Source organism: Lynx canadensis, chromosome E3, assembly GCF_007474595.2.
Source record: "Lynx canadensis isolate LIC74 chromosome E3, mLynCan4.pri.v2, whole genome shotgun sequence".
Taxonomy (NCBI): Eukaryota; Metazoa; Chordata; class Mammalia; order Carnivora; family Felidae; genus Lynx; species Lynx canadensis.
Genome location: NC_044318.1, coordinates 22,413,344 through 22,429,317, shown reverse-complemented (window position 1 = coordinate 22,429,317; position 15,974 = coordinate 22,413,344). Strand labels below are relative to the sequence as shown.

The following is a 15,974-nucleotide window of genomic DNA, read 5'->3' as shown; positions in this document are numbered from 1 at the left end:
GGTGTGACTGCTGCATGTAACTTGGTGTTTTCGGAGGTAGGCTGTCATCACACGTGGGAAATAGCCAGGCCTGGAGCTTTAGGTGTTTCTTTGAGAAGGGGCAGGGTTCCTCCAGACCTTTTCCATTTCTTCCTTTAGGTTTTAAGTGTTCTGACTGAAGGTTTTGGGGGAGTGAGCGGAGCAGGCTCGAAGACCATTGGTGGTTTATGCATAGAGAGGAGGGCATAGGATGTTGAGTTAGGGAGCCCCAGGTTCAAATCACCTAGCTTGGTGACCATGGGCAGTCTGTCTAACTTTTGTTAACTGTGGTTTCCTTGTCGGAGAAACACCAATAATATACCTACCTCTCACAGATGTTAAAAGGATTTAATCATGGAGTTGAACCTTCTATTGAATCGGTGTAAATTGATATTTATATATCATTACTTATAATCCCTCGGGCACCCGTTGAGAAAATAACTCAAGAGTATATGGTGAAAAGAATGCCAGGGGAGTGAAAAGAAGTATCTGTTTAACACAAAAGAAGGCATTAATGGAGGAGCTGAACAAAAGATACTGGCAGAAGTCCTTCCTTACCAGTAATTACATTAAACGTAAAGAATATAACTTCTCTAGTTTAAAAAGCAGTGATTAGCAGAATGGATTGAAAACACATGATCCCACTACATGTTGTCTATAAGAGACTCACTTCGGTTTCAAAGACACAAACAGGTTGAAAGTAAAAGGATAGAAAAAGCTATTCCATGTAGACAGTAACCAAAAGAGATTCAGGGCAGCTATGCTAGTGTCAGACAGAATAGACTTCAGGACAAGAGTGGCTGCCGGGGACAAAGGACATCGTCTAATGATAAAGGGTCCATCCGTCAAGAAGGTGTCTGGAACATAGCAAAATAAAGAAATACCCCTGCCACCGTTCCACTCTCACATATGCACTTGCCAGCCCGTAAGCTAAATCTAGTTCAGATACTGCTTGTATATGGTAATCCAGCAGGGACGCTATTCTTCTTCAGAGTGTAGGAGGCCTTTTCAAAACCCAGGCTAAAAGCCTGCTGTCACCTGTTGTTGAATTTCTCCCTGCCGCATAGGTACGAAGACGCTCTAGTCCTCTTGCTCACGGAGGTGTTGAATCGAATCCAGTTCAGATACAACCAGGCCCAGTTGGAGGAGCTGGATGACGAGACTCTGGATGATGATGTAAGCGGCATGGCCTAATCAACCGTAGTCATTGTCATTTTCGGTGTGAGTCCAAATGGAGACTTGGAACCTGTAAGCTCTCTGCTCTGGAGCCAGAGTAGTCTTACAGTTTGAATTGTGTGTTTGAACTTTACAGTTGACCTTGACCAGTGTGGGGCCTAGGGGTGCTGACGACCTGTACAGTCGAAAATCCCAAGTATAACTTTTGGCTCCCCTAAAACTTAGCTGCTAACAGCCTGACTGTTCACCGGAAGTCTTATCGACAGTCGATTAACACATATTTTGTATGTTACATGAGTTCTATACCATATTTTTACCATAAAGTTAGCTGGAGAAAAGAAAATGTCATGAAGAAAATGGTAAGAGCAAATACATTTCCAGAGCTGTACTATGTTTGTTGAAATAAAAAATCCTGTGTAAGTGAACATGCCCAGTTTAAACCTGTGTCATTCAAAGGCCAGCTATATATCCTACTCGTCTTTTGGGGTTTGTTAATTGTAAAAAGAAGTTGACAGACGTTTTTACCTGTATGAACTAGGGAGATAAGTAGAGACACCATATGCACAGTGAGAAATGGTTGAGCAAGGGCTCTGTATTGCCTTGCACCCACACCTCTGCTCCCCACTCCGGGCAACGAATAAAAGCTAGCTAGATGCGGGGTGAGGGACAGGGCATAAAGAGCTCCTGAAATGGTAAGGCTAGGATGAAAAGAAGTCTCTTTTGAGTATATTTTGTAAATCAGTATCTTAAAATCAATCTTGAATTTATTGACACTCGTGTGCCCAACATGGGTAAGGCAAATGTGTTGAAGGACACAATTCCCATGTTCCTTTTTCTTAAGCATCATGCACTTTAGAATTTTCAAGTCAGTGGTAGGGCTCTCAAAATAACTGACCGTGGCATGGCTGAGACCTTGAGAGTGGCCGTGTTTGGGTTAGAAAGAGCCTTGTACTTGGAACTCAGAGGCCTGGGTTTGAATCTCTGAAACCTTGGGCCACAAGGAGATAGAAGTCTGGGCCTTAGATTTCTCTGAGCTTAATTTTCTCCTCTCCCAAAAGGGGAGCGATGTGGCTGACTGGCCTGTGCTGACGGTTACGTGACGGTAATGTGTGGAAGGGCTGGCTGCATGCCTGCTACGTCGTGGGTGCTCGGTAAACTTTAGCTTCACTTCTTGTTAGCTGTACAATTTAGTTCAGTGCTTCTCACGTTGGAGCATGGGTAAAAATCGTTGGGACAGCTTGTTAAACAGACTTTGATTTAGGGGTGGGGGCCACAGAATCTACGTTTCCTACAAGGCCGTGGGAGATGCTGGTGCTACCGTGTCTGTGGACCGTACTTTGAGTGGCACTGACGCAGTCCGTTCTACTGCTAGGGACCTAGTAATGCACTGTTTCAGAAGGTAATGAACGAGTGACCGGTTCCTATAGCTGCGTTCTCATAGAGGGGCCTTGAGCATTTCACCAGTGGCTTTTTAAAATCTCTGTGTCCCTGTGACTGTAGGGGGAAGAAGTAGGTCATTCTCTCTGGATCATGTGCTGAGGAAACAGCTTTTTAGGAAACTAATTCATTGGATTAGAAAAAAGATTCCAGGTTGGCCTTTTTAAAGTACCAAATGACCTGGTTCCGTCATTTGCCACTTCTTCAAGATTTATGTCCGAGAGCGGACTTGAGGTTGAGGCTAGATGGGCAGGGAAGATGACAGGACTGCCTTTCCGGGAGAGCTGATCCTTCTGTGTTTCCCCCACAGCAGCAGACAGAGTGGCAGCGGTACTTACGCCAGAGCTTGGAGGTAGTGGCCAAAGTGATGGAGCTCCTTCCCACACACGCCTTCTCGACACTGGTAACTCACCATCGGGAGGGGAACGAAGAGCCTGATTCTCTCCCTGCACATGTAGCACGAGTAGTAAGGCTTTTTTGCTCACCGGTATTTTAAAATACATAGGTATACATTTTAAACAAAGAATAATGATGACCATCACCGACCCTCAAAGTTTAACCAATGCTAACATGTCCCGAAATATTTTAAATCTGCTTTTGGAAGCCCTGTTTTTCTTCCTGAACTCTCACATGTAATATGAATTTTACTAATGCCTTCAGGCCTGCATCAGTAGCTCAGAAATGACCAGGCCACGCAGAGGACTTCTTGCTAAAGATCGCATTGCTGCAAAGTGAGCCTTTGTAAAGCCCGTCGCTAGCACTCTGCGTATATTCATGTGCTAGAATCTTAGTCATAAGGACCGCTTTCCTTCACTCAGTGGTGCTTGTTATTTGGGGAGATTTCATTAAGCCTATCTCTTCTTCAAGGACAAGATGATTTGGGGGAGGGGGTTCTTGTGTTCTCTTGTAGACAGTTCTGTTGTGTTTCGCCATCTGCCTTTCGTAGGGACCTGTCACATTGAAGTCTGATCTTTGTCCTAACGGTGAGTTAGCAGCTTTAGAAAGAAAAGATACTGATAGCTCTGGTTATGAGGGTCCTGTCTGCCAAATGAGTAAGGGAATCAGACTTCTAAAAAATTGGGCCTGTCTTTTCACTCTGCCATGCACTTAAATAAGGCAGATTATCTGACAGTTCTTTCCAGAATAGGATTTACCTTGGATTTGAAGGGAGATAGGTTCCGTCTTTTAAGCTCTAGAAGGTGTAGATCATTTGGGGTTTGGTGTCCTCTTTTAGGAACCATAATAGTCAAACCCAGCATCCATTGCTTTGTTTAGAAAAGAGTTATCTACCTGATAAGTTGTTGTTTGTTTTGTTTTTTTTTTTTTTCTTTTCTGATTCCAAACATTAATTGGTGGTGTGAATTGTAGAAATTGTTGAAGGCAGGGCACTGAAGGGAGCCACTCCTTAGCTGGCAGTAAATGTTCTCAGAGAAAAGGGTATTTTTAATCTGATGCCCCTCCCCACCCCCCATAGATCTTGTAATGTTTTAACGTTAAAATGCTGTTAAAAGTTGGACTTATGTTTGTTTTTTTTTTTTTAATCTTTGTTTTTTTGTTTTCAGTTCCCAGTTCTTCAGGACAATTTAGAAGTTTATCTGGGTTTACAGCAGTTTATAGTTACTTCAGGGTCAGGTAAACTGGTTTTTATTTTCTAATTTAACCGACATTAAGAAAACTACCGGGCTAATATTTAATTATTGCCTTCTTTGCTGTCGCAACATGATTTCTCCACTGCCACCTCCCCGCCGCTCTGTCTCTCCCCACTTCTAAACGGAAAACTTTCTTAAAGAATCAATGACAAAAAGGAACCGTGGGGGAGGTAAAGGATGAGGCTGTGACAGTGCATTCCGAACAGGTGTTTCAGTGAGAAAGAAGCAGCTGATTTGGAGCAAAGAGGGGGGACTTAGAGGGGGAAAAAGAAACAAAAACCCAGCAATTAGGCTATTTCCTTATGTCTTTGAAACCAGCAAGCACACTAGGGAAAAATGGCTTTGGGCTTTGCTGCCGTGTGCTCTTTCCTCCCTGGTGTTAAGCAGTAAGAGGACCCAGGAGCGGCTCTGGAGTCGGCCGACCTGTGCGGGAACACGCCGACAGCTCGTGGCTGTTAGCTCTCCTCCCGTAGCTGGCCCGCGGGAGGCCTGGCTGCAGCTGGCTGGGAAGACTTTGGGCTGCCCTTGGTAGGTGGCTTCACTCACCTGCTTGGGGTTTAGGGTCAGCAGTTTTTGGCCGTTTGGTTGATAACAATAACAGCTTCCGTGTGTAGAACACACGTCACATGCCAGGCACTGTATTCTTTGCCTACGCTGTCTTTAACTCTCTCACCTGTCCTGGTCTCCTATTTTATGGAAGAGGAAATGGGTGTCCAGAGATGTCACTTTGTCCCAAGATGGTATAATAGGGAAGGATTAGAAAGTTGAATGAACTAAAATCTGCCGTCCATTTTTTGCTAGCTAGTTGAAAACACCAAAAACTTCTTCTTGTGCCTACAAATGCACCCGTGCTTCCCCGTATCCCTCCAGCCTCCCCCATCTTCTTCCCAGTGTTTTCCTTCCAGGAGTCCTGCCTGGCCCCGGCCCCCAGCCCCTCTGCTGTGTAATTGTCTGAGCCTGGCACAGAGCCGCTCAGGGTAGAGACCATCTCCTGGGCGAGCTTGTTATTCATGGCAGAGCCTCCACGAGAGGCTCTGTCTGGGGCTGCCCTTCTTGGTGGCCTGTGACGGTTTGTTTCCATGACTGTATTATTAGCTTCTAAATAATCCGCTGGGCCCCAGGAGGTTGATGGGACTTGGCTTGCCCCTAAGTTTGTAGATAGGTTAAGAACAGCTTACAAAGAACTTTAAAAAGATCACTTTTCAAAGCAAACATGCCTGTAAAATATGCTGTCAACATTAACAAAAATCATTTGACTGTATAAATGCTACAGATGTTTCCAGCATCCATTCTTGGGGAAAATTGTACCCTGGTGGTCTCTCCCTCAGGGCCACTCATCAAATTAGAATGTACTCAGCATGCTAAAGACCTGGTCTTGATCTTATTCTCGATCTTTTAAGAAATTGAGCATGTACTCCTCCACCCCCCCAAATTGACCCCTACATAGAGCTTATGTTGAGTCTGTCTTGAGGAGAAAAATCTGAGCGACTCCTAAATCCTTTTTCTGAGACATACTGGTAACTTAGAGTTTCTCATCCGAGAAGGATAATCTGATTTATTTTTCCCTGAATGAAATATCATATACCTGTTCTCACTGAAGCCCGTTTACTGGCGGTTTCCCAGTGTGCCTGGCCTTTCCAGATCGTTTATAAATCTCATCCCTAGCACTGCTCCTTGGTGCATACTCCTCTCAGGCCAGAGAAATACTTACTGTTTTAAAACGATCTCTCTTATCCGTGACGAAGCATTCCCCCATCCCTTGGTGGCTCCAAAGCCAAGTTTCCAATGCAAAGCCTATTAAAAAATGGAAACTCTGAATACATTTTGTTCCCTGGTTCCCATGGCCATCTAACCTCTCAAATAACCTCCATGCTGGATTAGCAGCCTTCCTGCCTCTTAACAGAAACTGTGGCATCTTCCTCTGAGAGGGTGGCCCCTCCATTCATGTGCTTTACTTCTCACCAGCTCTTAATTCTCGAATCTCCCCTGGAGGCTGTGTGGATGGGAGACTGACTGTTTACACCTGCTGCCGATCTTCCTGCCTCTACTTCCTCATTAGGACGGAGACCAGGCCTGAGGTCGCTGTGGCACCTCAGTGGCTGTGTGCGGGTCTTGCCCCTGGGAGGTCATCCTTTGCCCACATTGCCTATCTTTCTCAACCGTCTGTGGTTTGAAAGATCCCGTCTTTGGTTGTTGTGTCTCTTCTATTCTTTGTTCTGCTTGGCTTCATTTATGACCTACTTGTTCTCTCAGAGTAGAATTCCTCAAATGGGGATTTTCACATCTCTACCTCCGCAGCCCCCCCAACAAAAGAAGACTGAGTTATATTTAACATGAAGATGTTTTCCCCCGCCAGGCATTGATTTGCCAGGGAGCTGTCCTTTGGACGTGGTAAAAAGCGCATGCACCTAGATGGCTTCAGGGCGACTTGCTTGATGGAAGATCGCACTTCAGTGTGGCTGTGATGTTTTCTGTCCCACAAACCTCCATGTGGCAGTGATGTCCTTCTGAGGGTTCCCCTTTGCGGCTGTTCTTTGCTATTAGGCGGACATCTAAGCCTTAGCCAAATAGGAGGAGAAGGGGGTGGTTCTGAACGGCTTTCTCAGTGGGAACTCAGGTGATTGCTTGCAGCATTTGGTGCTGCTGGCGGTGTGAAGGTTCTAGGCTCGGGGGTGGGCGCAGAGATTTTAATTTGGGGTGCCTCCTGCCTATGTGCTTATCTGTCTTGCAGATAGTAGGCAAGCAGCAGTCGCAGTTTGCATTGACACGCGCTGTAGATGGTACGTGTGTCTTCAGTTGAATTATATGGAATTGCAGTTTTGTTCTGTCAGAAGTGGACACATATCAGCAGTTTCTTATGGTTCAAACTGATAGTTTAAAATCACAGCGGTCCTAAGCTGGTTTTCATTCCAAGTACTGCTCTTTGACAAATTCGGGCAGGTTTAGAAGGGAACGAGCAGGATGGCAGGGATTCTCAGCCAGAGGGTGACATGGGAAATGAAGGGATGCAGGGGTGTATTTGAGCCGAGAGGAGAGTCTCTGTCTTTGCCTCTCCCCAAGGCTGCCATTCGTAAGCAGGCCTAGGCTCGTTTTGTGTTCTTCCCTCGGGGTGGGACCAGGGATGCCAATAAGGAATTGTGGGGGGGAGGGACACTTTTTCTCTGTCGTTTCTGGCCAAGCTGTTTAAACATGGAGGACTCCCCGAAGAGGCTTGTGGGGAGAGGCTGGGAGGAGGCCCCGCACTGGCTGTAGCCGGGTGGACTCAGGAGCAGGCGGGGAGGCCTGCTCACAATGACTCCAGGACTGTTAGGACCCAGACGCCAATGGAAACCCGATTTAGGGTGGTATCTTGGTTCAGTTTTTGTTTCCCTTCATGTTTTAAACTGTTCAAGAACCTCGTTCTTGGGTAAACCTAAGGGCACAAGAAGTTGGGAAGCAGTCGGCAGGGTGGAGAGCCTCCTGGGCGAGGGCGAGGCGATGAAGGTGTGCGGGCGGCGAGTGCGGAGTCAGAATCTGTCCTCGCTGCCCCGGGGAGAGAAAGGCTGGTCTCTTTTCGGCCGACACTAGCAGCACCACACCCAGTTCCAGGGCAGATTTTTCTTAAGGCTTTGTTTCCCACAGCCCTAAAGCTTGGTGTGCAAAGGAAAACAGGTTTTAGTTTACCCTGGGAGTCAGTTATATAGCTGTAAGCCTGAAAATCCTTGACATTCAGAAAGTGCGTGATTGTGGTGCTTTTGTTAGCTGGGAGAGGAAGAGAGGCAGCGTTGTCTCTCGCATGATCAAAAATACCTCTTGGTTCTCTCTGTTTTGTGGGCTCATCTGGCTGGCGTGGGGTGGTCGTCCTCTTGCTCTGACTAGAGGAGCTGGCTCACTCTAGGTCACTTAGGCGCCCACCCCAGTGACCTTGGCAGGGTGCCTGCAGGCCGCGAATCCCACCGCTTGGTGTTTTCCTCACTGGGGCACTCCTCTCTGTGCGGGGCTGGGGGTGGAGGACCAGGTGAGGAAGGCAGGGATGGGCCAAAGCTGGCCTTTGTCACCGGCTCTGTCCCTGTAAAGACCTTCCTTGATTTGCCCCTTCCTTTTGTCCTCCTGCTCCTGGGGATGTGACCCACACCTTTTTCCAAACCCATGTCTACCCTTGGGGGCTGTCACAGGTCTGTTTCTAGCCTCATCACGTGGAAGCCAGCGTAGGATCTGAGGCATCAAACTTGCCGCTTCATCTGGCAATTTCTTAGGTGTGCAGCCTTTGCTGTTTGTCTTGCCACAGGTGTTGTTTATCCATAATCACATTTAAATAATCAGGGGAACATTCCCAAGGGCAGTACGAGGACCTCAAGCTCCCCAAGCCTCCCTGTACTGCTCTAGTTTGCTCTGTATTCAGCCGTATCTAATTCATTCGTTCGTTGTGGTCACTTCTTCCGTACCAGGCGCTGTGCAGAGTGTTGGCCACAGCCCCTCCCCGTGAAGGAGTTCATGGCCAGTGAGGAGACTTGTAGCTCATTAGTTTATCTGCATGTGTACTTGAGGTGCCCTGGAGGGGGATGCAGGAAAGGAGGGAAGCACATTCCTTCTGTCGGGCAATATGGAGAGAAGGTCTCCCAGAAGACGTGGTGGTTATATGAATCTGGAGAAGAGCATACAGGGCGTGAGTGGTCAGGGATGCAGTGGACAGTCCGGGCAGGGACCTGAGGCACTGGGGGTTAACAGTGGGTCCGGGTGAGGTATTGGAACGGGGCGGGGGTGTGGGGGAAGAAGGCAGTGAGGTCATGAGAGCCCTGGTGTTGATGGAGGCGTGGGGGGGGGGGGGGGGGGGGGAGTGGTCCGGGCTCTCCTGCCTTAACTGGAAGAGCCCCAGGGGGTTTGACACTCGCTTAAGGGGAGCTGCATCTGTAGGTCTGGATTCTAGGAAGATGCTTGTGGGACACCACGGGAGCAGGGTTGCCCTTAGCCAGTTCCTCTCTTCTAACGGAGTAAACCCCTGAATTTGCCACAGGAGGGGGCTGGTATCTAGGGAGGGGTAGGATTTGTAGGTGCCCTGTGGGCAGGGAGGGGGCTCTTGCTGTTACTGCCCCTCCCTCCCTCCCTCCTTCCGACTGGATGGAGGAGGAGAACTCTGTCCAACTCAGAGCGCCCTCTCCTGGCTTGGCTCTTCTCACTGTCTTTTGTGGACCTTTGTGGGGAGAGGGGTCCACAAGGCAAGGAGATGGGCTGAATTGAAGATGTTTTTGTCCTTCATCTTCGCACCTAAATCACTCGGCTTGGAGAAATCGTATGGAAAAGTAAGAAAGTCTCAGGCCGTAGAAAATCACAAGTTTTTTGTTACACCTATTTCTTAAAACATCGAAGGATGCTTCATAGTTCATTCTAACTTTGCCTTTACACTAGTGAATTTAATGGGAGCATTATTTTCCTCTTTAAGGAACCAGACTCGGAAGGGTTTGCTGAGGCCCGGAGCCAGCGGGTAGCAGGGCACCCGTCTTGTGAATCCAGGCCCCGTGCCTTTATTCTAGACCGTGCTACCCGCAGACCTTCTGGGGTGGAGTGCCAGCTATCCCCGGTTCTTTGAACAGGGGTGAATCCTGTCAGCCCAGGGAGATTCCATTCTGTGTGACAGGCCACGTGCAGAAGGCAGGCAGGTTTGCAGCTGTAGAGGCTTAGCCTGGTTCTGCCCCAGAAATAGGACCCGCCTTGGGCGGGTGGCTGGGCCTCCCTGTGTGGGTTTCCTTGGGTGTATAATTGGTGGTGTCACTACCTCAGGGTCACAAGAGGAATGACGTCAGGTGCTCCGTCCATGTTGGCACACCAGGCCGTGTGTCCCTCTTGTCTGCGCTCGCTGTCCCTCTCTCTGGCCCCGGGGTGCGTGTGGGTACAGGTTGAGGTGGAGGACTGGGCCCATTTTCCCAGCTCGTGTCTGGGAAGCAGCCTGTGAGTTGCTGTGTTTCAGCAACTGGTTTTGCTAAATGTAGCTTGCCTGTAGGAGCTGTTGTCCGTAGTGGTAACTAAACGCGTCCTTCCCGTGGAAAACCGCCTGCGGTGTTACGTTCCAGGCCACAGGTTGAACATCACAGCGGAGAATGACTGCCGGCGACTGCACTGTTCCCTGAGAGACCTGAGTTCCCTCCTGCAGGCCGTGGGCCGGCTGGCCGAGTACTTCATCGGAGACGTGTTTGCGGCACGGTTCAGCGACGCCCTCACCGTCGTGGAGAGGTAGGCCAGAGTGACGTCACGGCGCCGCTCCTTCTTGCGTGAGGGCGGCGTGCTGCCGGCTGTAAGGCAGATGCGGAGCGGCCACTGGACCCCTCTGGACTTCAGGTCCCTCGCTGTGACATGGAGGGGACCTGGTGCCTTGTAGCTTCTTGTGAGAGTTCACGAGATATGGCACTTAGCTCAGCGGCCGGGGGTTAGCCTGTACACGTAGGCCGTTCACTTCATTGCAGATTGGGTCTGTGGATGAGAAGGCAGGGTTAGTCCCGGAAGAAGCCACGTGGGGTCAGTCTTCTGTCTCTGCCCACAGGTAAAGAGACACCGGGAAAGCCCTGGGAGTGGAAGGACAAACAGGTAGTCCGTCGGCATCTGGCAGCCAGGTGCTAGAGGTGGGACTTTTTCCAGCCCTGGGAAGGTCCTGAGGAGTTGAAGCTTGACCGGAGAGGTGGCTCCCAACCTCTCCACCACCAGGCTTCTGTCATTACCCCTCCCCTCGGGTCCCTCCTCGGGTTTATGGCTGCGTGTGTTGAGGACCGCTCCTGACTGCCCCATTCTCCCTGCGCGCCTCCCACGAACTCAGGCACTTAACCAGTCAGATGCTTCAATGTGTTTGGAGGTTCAGACTGTTTCAGGGTAACCGGTGGATTGATTAGATCAAAATTGAGCAGATGTGGGTCCAGCCCACAGTTGAGCCACCGGACTCTTTCACCGGCCCACTCACCGTATCATTGATAACACGCCAAGCGAAACCAAGCCCCAAGCCTGGTGACTTGTGCACCAGAGTCGTCTTTAACTGTTACTCTTAGCTTAAAAGCAGAGAAAACAAAGAGTTTTGACTAAATCTTTAAAAGCCAGATTAATATCAATAAATAGTAAAAGTAGCACGTGGTAGGAAACTTTCAAAGTGGTTTTGCACGTATCATTTCGTTCTTTACTTTGGGGGATGGGGATGTCACGTTCCCTGTGAGCCAACCGTGGCCCAGAGATGGTGAGTGCCTCTCTTCAGGCCACACTTCACAAGAGGGAGCACAAGGGTTTTTGACCATCTTCCTGAGTCCAGATGCTGTGCTCTTGCCACACCACAGAGCTGTCACCTCCAGCATCCTCCTTCCTCGCCGTCCTGGGTGAGGCCTGTTCCCACTCCACTGACGGTTAGCGGAATGGGACGCGTTCTTCCTCCTTGAAATCTGTATCTTTTCAGAGTTCAGAGTTCCTGCGTCATTAGCTCATAGGTCCTTATATGTACATCTTTCTGCACTGCTTTTAGGTTTGAGGCTCAGTACTTACAGGTACTTTGCAGTCTTGTCTTCATTCAGAATAAAGTGTGAGAGAAGGCTCCTTGTTACGACTATTTGATCTTCATAGCCGGTGTGATTAGCCGGCTTTTCACTCAGGCTCCACACAATAAACTTCCTAGCTAAACTGCTGCACGTAGAAATCGTAAAAGACACGTTTAGAAGCCCATTTTCCGTGTAGAGTAGCACTAAAGGATGCTGGGGAACGCGAAAGCGGAATGTAAAGTCAAACACAGGGTGACTCCACTTAACGTGAGGCCCATGGAATAGTCCGGACCAGAGGGAAAGGGGAATGGCGGTGGCCAGGGCTGCGGCGGGGGATGGGGTTGTTGTTTCGTGGGTCCAGACTTAGGGTTTTATAGGATGAAAAGGTAAAGGAGACAGGAGCGGGTGGCTGCACGCTCGGAGTGTGTATTCAGTGCCACTAAATAAATGTATACCTACTATGTGAATGTGAAGAATGGAGAACAGTTTAAAGAGTTAAACACCGGGTGCATGTTGGTACGTCGCTTACGTTATCACCCCGGCCCCTTTCCAGAGCTTCCAGTCGAGAACCCTTGGCACTTTCACCCTCACTTTCTGACTGCTTCCTGACCCTCAGTACTTTGGGACTCAAACTTGTGGTTTTCTAGTGAAGTCCCGCTTTCTGGTCCCTTCAGAGAGCAGCACTTTCCAGAGTGTGGTCCACGTGCACGGAGCCCCAGGATGTTTCCAGAGATGCAGATTTCCAGGCTCCTCCTCGCGGCTGCAGGGTCGGTCTGTGGGGTTGGACCAGGGAGCCTGCACTGTGACAGGTTCCCCAGTTGAGTCTTCTGCTCGGTGAAGTTTGAGAAGCTCTGTGCCGTGGCACCGAGGGAGAGAAACACCCATTGTCTTCCCTGGCGCCCGCCTCAGACCTGCTCCCAGGCTTCCTTAAAGAGCAGGCACGGGGAGAACTTCGCCGCGTCTCCGGCTTCTTCCCTTTGCTCAGAAAGGAGCATCCGTCTCTAACGAAAGAGGCATTTTCCGTTTCTCTGTGCAGCCGGCTCTCAGTTACTGGATTGAAGGCTTGTCTGCGTGCAGTGAGCCCTTGCGCCACCAGTGGGCGCAGCAGCTTGCTTCTGGAAGGATTGTGCTTCATGTCAAAAACCCTTCAATTTGTTCTAAAACCTTTTTTGCTTCGTGCCCTGCCCTCTCCCCCAAACATTTTATCATGAACATCTTCGAATCTTCAGGAAAGTTGAAAAATTATACAGGGACCACCCATATACCTGTCACCTAGATTCTACAGTGAACATTTTGCTCTATTTTCTTTGTCATATATCTGTCTACCTGAAACATTTATTTCCTTTTTTTTTTTTTTTTTTTTTTTTTTTTTTTAAAATTTTTTTTTTCAACGTTTATTTTTGCGACAGAGAGAGACAGAGCATGAACGGGGGAGGGGCAGAGAGAGAGGGAGACACAGAATCGGAAACAGGCTCCAGGCTCTGAGCCATCAGCCCAGAGCCCGACGCGGGGCTCGAACTCACGGACCGCGAGATCGTGACCTGGCTGAAGTCGGACGCTTAACCGACTGCGCCACCCAGGCGCCCCTGAAACATTTATTTCTTGTCCAGTGTTTTTTCGTTGTGGTAAAATACACACCATGAAATATTTACTTCTTAGTCACTTTTATTGTATATATTCTATCATCTTATATTTCCCTGTTAGATATTTATTTTGCGTACAAAATTTTTTGATCCTGTAAGTCAGCTTTAGTTAGTGTCTTTATATAAATCTTCATGCACGTCTCAGGTATCTTTGGGATAAAATTGAAGGTCTGGTCTTGATTCTTCTTTGGATGGAAAAAAGTCTGTCTTTGGGACCTTTGTTGGTACCTTGTCCATTTTGTCTATGTTAGCCCATAAGCTGAATGTTTTCTCTTACCTGCTTCTTTGCCAACAGGTTGGTCAAAGTCACTCTGTATGGATCTCAGATAAAATTGTACAACATTGAAACTGCTGTGCCGTCAGTACTGAAACCTGACCTCATTGATGTGTAAGTACAGAGTTAGCTGTTTGTGCGTTCTCAGGAGGGACCTTGTCCTCCGGCCCCCAAGAATTTTCTGGATAGAAAGGAACAGTTGTGCCTGCCATGAAGAGGAGAAAAACTCCCTCCTCCAAGCCTAGGCAGAGAGAAAGATTGATTGGGGGCAGGGGTGGTTGGAGTAAGTGGAATTCATCAGGCAGATGAGAGCTGGGAGCAGAGGGTATGTGGGGTAGGCATTTCAGGAAGAAAGAACAGCATGAGCCAAGACAAAGATGTGTTGCAGAGCCCCATGATTAGGGGGTGGTGTGTGGTTTGTGTGGTGGGAGATGAGGCCGGATAGGCACGGTAGGACTATGGTGGAAACAGCTCGAGTGCCGTGAATCTTCTCCTGTGGGCCAGTGACTGCAACTGTAGGGCCCAGGGAATTACTTGGGGAACACATTCCATCAGAGATTCTGACTACAGCAGGATGCGTAAGGCTCGGGTACTTGCGGATTACGCAAGACCTCAGGCGATTCTGAAGAACATTCAGGGACCACACTTTGAGAAGCTTTCAGGACGGTGGGGAGCTATTAGGAAAGTGACTGTGGAAGGGACAGCAGAATGGAGACCGGAGGCGGGGCCACATCCCAGGGATCACACTGCCCGGAAGGCTTGCTCTGGACCGGAGCGGGCATTGGCGAACTATGGCCTGTACCGAATCCAGCCCACTGCCAGCTTTTGTAAATTAGGATTGGAGCACGGCCGGGCCCGTCCATTTACGTATCATCTATGCTACTTTTGTGCTGCAGCGGCAGAGTGGCTGTGACAGAGTGTGTGTGGCCTGCAAAGCCTAAAATATTTTCACTCTGGTATTTGCAGAAAAAGTCTGCTGACCCCTGTTCCGGAGCAGTTCTTAAGCTGCAAATTAGGTAAATGATAGAAAGAGAGTCTTATGTGTTACTTAGTGGTTTAGGTTTTTTTTTCAGAGAGTGTGTGTGTGTGTGTGTGTGTGTGTGTGTGTATACACACACACATGTATACATATATATATATATACTTTTCCTTTTCGAGATTAGAGAAAGCTGTGAAGCTTCTGCCGAGAAAAATGCTAATTTGCTCATAAACACAACATCTTGCACACAATTTCAGGAAGTTTTGGAGCCCCTCCCTTTAAGCCTTATGGAGCTCTGTAAATTTGATAGATTGACTAAAAGTCCTAGACTCCAAAGGCCGACTTTCAGAGCTAAAAGTTAAAACAGTCAGTGCATGCTAAATGTAAAATACAAAATAACGGCTTGAAGAAGTTCACACCTGTAGAAAAGGGGAAAAACAGAATGAACACCCTATACTCTCAAGCTAGATTCATCAGTTATAGATATTTTGCCACATTTGCTTTTGTTTCTCATGCTTCCTTTTTGTTTATACAGGTGAACACACACACACACTATTTTTTTGTAAGTAAACTGAAAATAAATTGCCAACATGTCACTTCACCTATAAACTCTTGAGCACATATCTCTGGGAACAAGGTCCTCCTCCTACATAACCATAATACCGTTATCAATACTCTGAGACTTTCATGGATGCCGTAATATCTGGGGTTTTTAAGAGTGTATATGTATGTATTTTTCCATACTCTAATTTCTCCAGTTGCCTCAGAAGTGTCCTTCTTTCTTTGGATCCCATGTCTAACTAATCATGAATCCCATACTACATTTCTCTCCCATAATCTAGATCAGCTCCCGAGATTGTACATGTTGGTGGGAGGGAGGGAAAGGAGGAGAGTCAGATGAGGGAAAGAGAAATGAAGTTTTGGGGAGATTTAGGTCTTAATTTTTTTGTTTTTAAATGTTCACTTAATTTTGAGAGAGAGAGTGCAAGCGGGAGAGGAGCAGAGAGAGGGAGGGAGAGAGAGAGAATCCCAAGCAGGCCCTCTGCGCTGTCAGCACGGAGCCTGATGCCGGCCTTGAACTCACAAACCGTGAGGTCATGACCTGAGCCCACATCAAGAGTCAGACACTGAACCGACTGAGCCACCCAGGCACCCTCTTAATTTTTTTTCCTAAGGAAAATCTTAAAAATCGAAATTTGTCTGGTTGTTGATCTGTATGAGATCGATGGTCAACATTTTTCGCGAGAACACTAGATAGGTGGTGGTGTGCCCTTCTTGTGTCCTGTCTGAGGTGCTTGAGCTCAACTTGCCACC

The 15,974-nt window shown here is 48.2% G+C and overlaps 1 protein-coding gene and 1 long non-coding RNA gene across 9 annotated transcripts in view; one reads left to right on the top strand and one right to left on the bottom strand.

The window, feature by feature from the left end:
- The window catches only part of XPO6 (exportin 6), a 103,986-nt gene that overhangs the window by 70,332 nt on the left and 17,680 nt on the right, over positions 1–15,974 (top strand). For 4 of the 8 annotated variants that reach the window (XM_030301112.2, XM_030301109.1, XM_030301111.1 and 1 more), the window contains 5 exons: positions 1,086–1,194; positions 2,942–3,097; positions 4,194–4,263; positions 10,328–10,487; positions 13,703–13,795. In XM_030301112.2, the coding sequence (XP_030156972.1) occupies positions 1,086–1,194; positions 2,942–3,097; positions 4,194–4,263; positions 10,328–10,487; positions 13,703–13,795 (588 nt within the window). The remainder of the gene's footprint in view (positions 1–1,085; positions 1,195–2,941; positions 3,098–4,193; positions 4,264–10,327; positions 10,488–13,702; positions 13,796–15,974) is intronic. The other 4 variants (XM_030301113.1, XM_030301115.1, XM_030301110.1 and 1 more) reach the window with 3 other exon arrangements.
- Positions 4,637–14,869, bottom strand: LOC115504268. Its single transcript, XR_003965635.1, has 3 exons — positions 14,796–14,869; positions 5,266–5,271; positions 4,637–4,649 (listed from the first exon to the last, which is right to left on the bottom strand). It is a non-coding gene; the product is annotated as an uncharacterized LOC115504268 (long non-coding RNA).